At 38.8% G+C, this 8836-nt stretch overlaps 1 protein-coding gene across 1 annotated transcript; it reads right to left on the reverse strand.

Annotated features, from left to right (window-relative positions):
* Nucleotides 1–4764: 4764 nt before the first annotated feature.
* On the reverse strand, nt 4765–8009 carry LOC105534285. Its single transcript, XM_011972986.1, has one exon. It carries the CDS (start codon nt 8007–8009, stop codon nt 7173–7175), a length of 837 nt encoding a protein of 278 aa, XP_011828376.1. The 3' UTR covers nt 4765–7172.
* Nucleotides 8010–8836: the final 827 nt, after the last annotated feature.

An 8836-nucleotide genomic window follows, 5' to 3' on the forward strand; every position in this document is an offset into this window, starting at 1 on the left:
CACCGAGGCCTATCATGGGGAGGGGAAGGGGGGAGGGATGGCATTGGGAGTTATACCTGATGTAAATGACGAGTTGATGGGTGCTGATGAGTTGATGGGTGCAGCACACCAACATGGTACAAGTATACATATGTAACAAACCTGCACGTTATGCACGTGTACCCTAGAACTTAAAGTATAATAATAATAATAAATAAATAAATAAATAAAATAACTCAAGAAATATTTAGTAAAAGAAACATCAAAGCTGGGTGCAGTGGCTCACAACTGTATTCCCAGCACTTGGGAGGCCAAGGTAAGAGGATCACTTGCAGCCAGGAGTTCAAGACCAGCCAGGCAACAGAGTGAGAATCTGTCTCTACAAAAAATAAAAAAAAATCCAGACATGGTGGCACACACCTGTAGTCCTAGCTACTAGGGAGGCTGAGGCAGGAGAATCACTTGAGCCAAGGAGCTGGAGGCTGCAGTGAATATGATGGTGCCACTACACTTTGGCTTAGGTGACTCAGTCTCTTAAAAAATAAAAATAAAAAAAAAGAAACATCAAGGAAATTAAAATGGTACATTAGAAAATATACACTTAATACAAAAAAGGCAGAGAAAGCAATAACATAATAATTAAGGAATGACAAAAAATTACTTGATATACAGAAAAAATAGCAAAATGACAGGTTACCTTAAGTGTTAGTAAATACATTAATTGTAAATGGATTCAACACTCCACTCATAAGTCATAAATTCCTGGACTGAATAAAAAGAGAAATTAACAAATCTCTTCTGCATAACCAACAAGAGACAAAACTTAAAATATCTAAACATCTCATGAAACCTATCACCATTTATTAAACATTCTTCTCATTCAGCAAAATGGAAAATAGCTATTCATTTCAACTTGTCTTCTGATTCGGGGTGGCCCATTTAATGCCATTCAGCTTTCACAGGCTTATTTTGTTTTTCATGCCCAATTTGGGCAAACTAAACAAAAGGTCTAACCTAATTTTAAGTTGTCTGTATAAAATTCATAATTAAAATAATACTTAATCTCATTTTTAATCACTATCTTTTACTGATGTCTAAGCATGTTGATTTTAAATAATATTCATATAAGCCCGTCTGTCAGTGAAGCGTATTCATAAATTAATGGATCTTGCATAACACTGCAGCACTGTCTTTACTACAATTGCAGAAGTTCTGAACTCTCATAATATAAAATGTAAGCAGCTTTTTAAAATGATTATGTAGACCTACTCTTTAACCACAGGTCTGAACATAATAAAAAACGTAGGAGATGGTAGACACAGAAAAGTCAGCCTTCTCTGAATACACGGAAAAAGTGATTTCATACTTCGCAAACTAATTATTTCATTCACCTAGTCCATGTTGAAAAGTAAATACCAAATTGTACATATCCTTCTAAGGAAAATAAATTATTTTACTAGAATTATAACAGAGCTCATTTTATAAAGTAATTAACATTACTTTTTATCCCATTTATTAAACCTATAACTACAAAATTTCTCATATTTCAAAATAAATTGTTGTATCCTCTACTAGTCACAGTAGATATTGTCCTGATTATTTAAGTAAAATTGGATAGCATATAGCCAACAATAATCTTTGTGCCACTTAGGAAATAAGAATAGATTTAAGAGGACATAAATTTGGATAAACATTTCAGAAGTACTGATAACATCCCATGCTAATTTGTTAATCTGCTTAGTAAAGTTATTGTTAGCATTAAAATTAATATATTCAAAACAAACATAATATATACAAAATACCTAAAATAACATAATACTCATAGTATAGCCTATGAATAAAAGCACAGATTCAGGAAGACATGTGAGCAAACTCAAGCTCTACCGCTTACTGTTAATACAAACTTAGGTAAGTTTGCTCACTTTGAGACTCGGTTTCCTTTGTCTATGAAATGGAAAAAATGTTACTACCAAAAAGTAGCAGTTGGAATTCAATAAAACGACATACATAAAGGGTTTTTACATGATGCTAGGCACAAAGATTTCCATAATTCTTAATCAAAAGAAGAGCACAGGTGATATATTACATTATACATCATTCATCAGGAATTCTGTGTAGATCAGTAGAAACAAAATAGTACAGGCAGAAAAGTCATTTAATGATTACAGACTCTAAACCTCTTAAAAAATAGTTTGAACTAGACCAATCTCTAAGGAACTGTTTCTGAAACTCAAAGATTCTACCTTAAAGTGATGCCCAAAAAGCCAATGATACTGACTCCAAATTTCTTACAATAGCCTAAAGAACAAATTTCAAGAACACCAGAGGCAGTGGACAGTAAGAACCTCAAAATATATATATACTTTGAGTGATAATCATACTTTTATAAATTACTTTGAAAAATTATCAGAGTTAAGCACAAATATTTAATGTTAATTTCAACAGCGAAAACTGAAATACAATTTTACTATTTAACAAAAAGAAAATCATTAAATGACAGGCATATCCATATAACACAATAACCCACAACCATTACAAATCAAGTTCTCAAAATAATTCATGATGTACTCACAATATGATTCTGAGTGAAAAGGGCAAAATAGAAAACAATATTAACAATTTCGTCTTTAAAATATGTTTGCAAAAGAAAAGACCGAAACAAAAGCTACCACAATGTTTGCAGCAGTTACCTCAGATTACTGAAAATGCGGTAACTTTTTTAATAGTCTTCCTTCATTTCCAACTTTCTACTATAATCAACTATCATGTTCACAATCAAAAAAAGCAATACAACATCCATTTATGATTAAATTTTAAAGCTCTAAGAAGGAGTTAAAGAGAACTTCCTCAGCTGGCTCAAAATGATATCCATAAAAAACTTACAGCTAACTACTCAATGGTAAAAGACAACATACCTTCTCTACTAAGATGAAGAGCAATGCAAGGATCTGCGCTGATCTGACTTGTTCTAGTTAATATTAGTAGAGGTCCTAGCCAGTGCAGAGAGACAAGAAAACAAAATAAAACGCAAACAAATGAGAAAACGTGAAATAAAGCTGTCTCTACTAGCAGACAGCAGTAGCTACGAAAGTTACTAGAACTAATTTGTGAGTTTAACAAGGTTGTAAAATTCAAAAAGTCAAGATGAATATTAAAATATTGATTCACGTACATAATTGGAAATTTAAAAATTTTTAAAGGTTACCATTTACAACAGCACCAAATAATGTAAAACATTGAGATACGTTTCAAAAAACATTGAAAACGTAACAAAATATGTGCAACATTTTTATGCTAAAAACTTAAAAACAGAGAAGTCAAAGACCAAATAAATGTAGAAAGGTTGTTTCATTGTTTTCTCTCTTGAAAGAGGCTCTCACTCTGTTGCAGAGGCTAGAATGCAGTGGCATGATCACATCTCACTGCAGCCTCGACCTCCCAGACTCAATCAATTCTCCCATCTCAGCCTTCCAAGTAGCTGGGACTATAGGTGCATGGCAACACATCCAGTTAATTTTTCTAATTTTTGTAGAGATGGGGTTTTGCCCTGTTGCCCAGGCTGCTCTTGAACTCCTGGGCTCAAGCGATCCTCCCACCTTGACCTCCCAAAGTGCTGGGATTACAAGTATGAGCCACAGCACAGGGGCAGGAAAGGTATTTTATTAACGGATTAGAAAACATTTTTAAGATGTCAACTGTCCCCAAATTGATCTATAACTTCAATGCAATCCTACTAAAAATTCCACAATGCTTTTATATAGAAATAAAGAGATTCTAAAATGTACATGGAAAGAAAAAGAAAGAACTCGAATACTCAAAAATTTTTGACAAATAACAACAAAGTTGGAGGACTCAGGCTTTTTGACTTCAAGGTACAATATAATGCTACCATAAAAAGAACTGAGGTTTTGGCCAAAGAGACACACAAAACAATGGAACAAAATGGAGTCCACAAAGCAATTCACACAAACATAGTCAACTGATTTTTGACAAGGCAAGCCAAGGGAATTTAACAAAGAGAAGACAGTAAGAATAGTCTTTTCAACAGATGGTGCTGCAAGACTGGGGCATTCATACACACACACACATACACATACACAGAGAGAGAGAGAGAGAGAGAGAGAGAGACAGAGAGAGTCAGTCTTGATCCCTACCTCACACTACATGCAAAAATTAACAAGAAATTGGTCACAGACCTAAATCTAAAATCTAAAGCTATAAAAGTTCTGGAAGAAAACATAAGAAAAAAATCTTTGCAACCTTGGATTAGGCAAAATTTCTCATGACAAAAAAGCACAAATCATAAGAGAAAAAAACTGATAAACTGTACTTCATCAAAATTTAAAACTTCTGTTCTTTGAAAGATACTGTTAAGAAAATGAAAGGACAAACTACAGACTCAAAGGAAACACTGTGAACATACATATGATAATGAATTTGTATCCAGACTGTATAAAACACTTGCAAACCAATAATGAACAACCCAGTTAAAAATGAACAAAAGATTTCAGCAAACATTCAATCAAAGAAGATAAACAGATGGCAAAAAATTGCACAGGAAAAGATGCTCAATATGTTAGAAGAAAAATTCATATTAAAACATAAATGAGTTTTCACTAAATGCATATTAGAACAGCTAACATTAAAAATAAAATGACAAGTGCTGACCAGAATGTGGAGCAACTGGAACATCAAACATCACCTGTTGGAATGCAAAATGAAACAGCTACCTTGGAAAACAGTTTGGTAATTTCTTTCTTTTTTTTTTTTTTTTTTTTTGAGTTTCACTCTGTCACCAGCCTGGAGTGCAGTGGCATGATCTCGGCTCACTCTAACCTCTGACTCCCTGGTTCAAGCAATTCTCCTGCCTCAGCATCCTGAGTAGCTGGGATTATAGGCACACGCAACCATACCTGGCTAATTTTGTATTTTTAGTAGAGACGGGGTTTCACCATGTTGACCAGGATGGTCTCGATCTCCTGACCTCATAATCTGCCCACCTAGGCCTCCCAAAGTGCTGGGATTACAGGTCTGAGCCACCGTATGCAGCCAGTAATCTCTTATAAGGTTAAACATGCACTTGCACATGGCCCAAGAATTCCATTCCTAGATGTTTAACCAAAAGAAATGAAAACGTATGTCTACACAAAGACCTGTACCTTAATGTACAAAGAACAGCACATGAATGTTTATAGTAGCTTCATTCCTAAATGCCAAAAATTGTTCATCAAATGGCAAATAAACATATTATGATATATTCACACAATGAAATACTACTCAGCTGTAAAAAACAACCAAGCATCAACATGGATGAATCAAAGCATTAAGTGAAAGAAACCTGAAACAAAAGGCTACATACTGTATGATTCCATTTACATAACATACTAGAAGAGACAAAGCTATACATAGGGACAGAGAACAGATCAGTGGTTGCTAGGACCTATGAGTGAGGGGAGGAAACTTTCTAGAATGATGGGAATGTTATTTGTTTGGATTGTGGCAGTGGTTCCATTACCATATGCATTTGTCAGACTTTATACAGCAATATAATAAAAATTATTTTTTACTTAAAAACCATACCTCAATAAACCTTAATTTAAAAAAAAAAAAAAGCAACACACGCCCTTTTTAAAAATAAGGATCAATTTAAATGAGCTAAACCAAACTTACTGGGTATGGGAATAGGGCAGGAACAGTAAGGAGACCAAAAATCCTTAAAATACTGGAAATCTAAAATATTAATTTATCATTAGTAAATAAGAAACAGATATACATAAACACAAAGAGTTAATCTAAAGAGAGATGCCTTTTTCAATTAAGTGCTCATTGTTTGGACAGAAAACAAGAACATTTGATAAACTTTCAAGGAAGATTAAAAAACACAAGAACAGGTTGATAAAGGAGTGCCGTAATTATAACCCAGAGTTTGGGAACAACTTATCTAAAACATTCCCCTTCCATTTTACTTAATGGAACCAGTCTTATCCACTCATTCACCCCACTCCACTCCCACCCCGTCTTCTACTATCTTCATTCGTAACAATCATATGTAATGCATACATCTTACATATATAGATAGGAGTACAACATAAAATGCCTGTCACACAAAATTCCTATTTGTCCATTTAAGCTTCAGACAAGCTCATTGTTAAACGTCTTTTTTCTGTTTTTTAATGCCACCCAAAAAACAAAGTGATGTCCCTCTGGGATGATTTTCTGCAGTTTCTTTTGTCTGCTATTAAGTACTAAGATGATCAAAATAAACAAAAATGTCTCAGAAGTTTTGAGTGGATCACTCCAAGAAGAAGCTACATTTTTCCATTTAATAAAAGAGGTAAGTTGTAACTTTCATCACTTTGTTTTCTTTATGTTTATTCCACTGGGCTTATACTGTTGCTAGGAAACCAGTTCAGAAGATTTCCCAGCCCACAGAACACCCTCCTAGGCAGCCTGGAGGATACCAAACTTCGTAACCAAGGCAATTCTCTACCACACAGTTTACTGGTTAGCCAGCACCACGCAGGTGCACTCTGCCCGGCATGCCCCTTATTATATTTACCTAACAGGTACAGACAGTATAACCAATCCCCTTAACGCAACCGAAATTGCAGCAGAGGGCAATCAGGTGATCCTGAAGTGTAGAACTCTCCGACAGCAGAGAACACAACAGCGAATTTGTTGTCAGTCCCTGTCACCCCATCCAACTAAATATTGTGGGGGGTTTTTGCCTTAAATTGTGAAGTGAAATGTCAGCCCACTCCAATAACTCCACCACGCAACATGCAAACTGCTTCCAAAAACCATCATCCAACTCCCATCCGGATTAACATTTGGAGAGAAAGGTGGCAACAGTATTCGCACAGCTGAGAGGGGCGGGAAGGAAAGAGAATTCGGAAGGGGCCGCTGAGTCACCTAAAATTGTGACCAAGACTTCACCCTCCAGGAAATCAAGCTCTGCCCCAGCTCTCATCAGGGAAGCAAGTGAGAGTAGCAGCAACAACATCATCCTACCAAAAAAACACTCAGCGCAGCTTTTAATAGGGTTCCACTCCTTAAAGTGAAGCCAAAAATAGGTTTCATGTCCAAAGCTTTCCTCCGCAGCTGGCGACACGCGCAGATGGAGGAAATATCTTTATTGTTGGGAAAGGGAGGCGCGCTAACGGGGATAAAGGATACCTCACCACTTGGCAAAGTTACTGGCTCCTAGCTTGACCCTGAAATGCCCCTTTTATTGCAACATGTGGCCCAAGAAACTCTAAGGAAATGTGGCTGGCGGACGCTGTAGAGCTTTTACCCCGGTGTACTTGGCAAAGTAAAAGGGGATACAGAAACCAGGCGCGTTCTGTGAGATCTAAGCAAGAATCAAGGTCTCCGTTCGATAGGCGCTTCGGTGACACAATAATCACGTGTTCGTGGGCGTAGACCTTCGAAAACATTCGATTCTGGGACGTGCAGGTACCGGTACCTACCGGCCAGCGCAGGAACGAGTGGGCACTCCCAGCCCCGGGAGCTGGCTCCGTTCCTGTGGGAGGTTGGTCACGCCCCCTGACTCCCGGTCGCTGCGACCGCCAAGGGCGAGGCCGGAGCAGGCGGGCTGCAGGCGGCGGAAATTCGGCCGCGCTCCTCCTCCGGGTGGGGCGCTCTCCGCCCGCCTCGCGCGGCCCCGACCCCAAGACCCAGGCCCCGGAAGGCGAACGTTCACTTACCTGCTCCCCTCTCTCGCTCTCCGCTGCCGCCTCTGCGCCGCTCACCCACGCTGCCCTGTGAGCCACCCCCAGCACACAGACCCTACGCGTACACCCGAGGCACGGCCCCAGGCCCTTGAGGTGAGACCGCGGCCCAGTCACACAGGTTGAAGTAGCCCACGCACCACCCGGCTTCGAACACCTCTGCCCCCGGAAGTTGATTTCCGGCAAGGCCCGCCCAACCCAGCGCCCGTCACTCAACGTAAACACGCGCGTCACGTGGCCCCAGGCTGAGACCAGGGTCGGGGCCCCATTTTCAGAGCCCTGCCATCCCAGCTTGAGCATGGTCTTAGGAGAGTTGCCCTGTGAAAAGGAGTGACTTTGCCTTGCTCCTTCCCAGTCTACCTCCTGTTAGTTACGCTTTCTCATTCCTCTTGAGTAGCAGGCCCTGTTTCTCCACCTAATCCCTGCAAATAAACCGTCCCCCAAATCAAAATGAGTTCCATCCGGAACTTTGGGGCATTGGTCCTAAGAAGATCCCGCCGAGTCTCTTCACCACTTCCAAGCAGAGTAGAGTAAACACGGGGACTAAGCAAAGTGACTGACATGTAGTAAGTGCTCAAGAAATGGATGTTGACTAGATGCTACCTCTCACCTTTGCCTATCTGAACTCTCAAGCACCGGATGCAAGTAGGCTGAACGCCTCCGCCGACCAGTGACCAGTAAGATGACTTCGGTCAAAGAATTATGCGCTAGAGTTACTTTTGTTCTTGTCTTTAACTCCAGATCACAGCAATTCATACGTGCCATCTCTGTTGAAGAGTTTTCTTGCAAAGCCTTTCTTAAAAGCTTTCTGCCTAATAGCTTCTCCTGAAGCAATAGGAAAAGAATTTAACTCACAGATTATTTAAAGGAAGGAATGATTATATAGATGTCTTTGTCCGTTTCAGACTGTAAATAGTGATGAGAGAAACAGTCAACTAGCAGTCCACTCGTGAATGTTTCTTCCGTTTTTGCCATGGGAGGAATTTTAAAAAATTCATTCAACAGTTTTTTATTGATTGTATACCACATACCTAGTCCTGGGCCAAGTGTTGACAATTCAAGAGTGAACAAGGTAACACTCAAGATACTTGTCTTCAAGGAGCTTACAGTCTAGTGAGAAACAAAGA

This window comes from Mandrillus leucophaeus, unplaced genomic scaffold (genome assembly GCF_000951045.1).
Source record: "Mandrillus leucophaeus isolate KB7577 unplaced genomic scaffold, Mleu.le_1.0 Scaffold1329, whole genome shotgun sequence".
In the NCBI taxonomy this organism is placed as follows: domain Eukaryota; kingdom Metazoa; phylum Chordata; class Mammalia; order Primates; family Cercopithecidae; genus Mandrillus; species Mandrillus leucophaeus.

Bases quoted from the DNA above. Each gene is read 5' to 3' on its own strand.
- LOC105534285 (XM_011972986.1), bottom strand. From the start codon at position 8,009: ATGCTCAAGCTGGGATGGCAGGGCTCTGAAAATGGGGCCCCGACCCTG.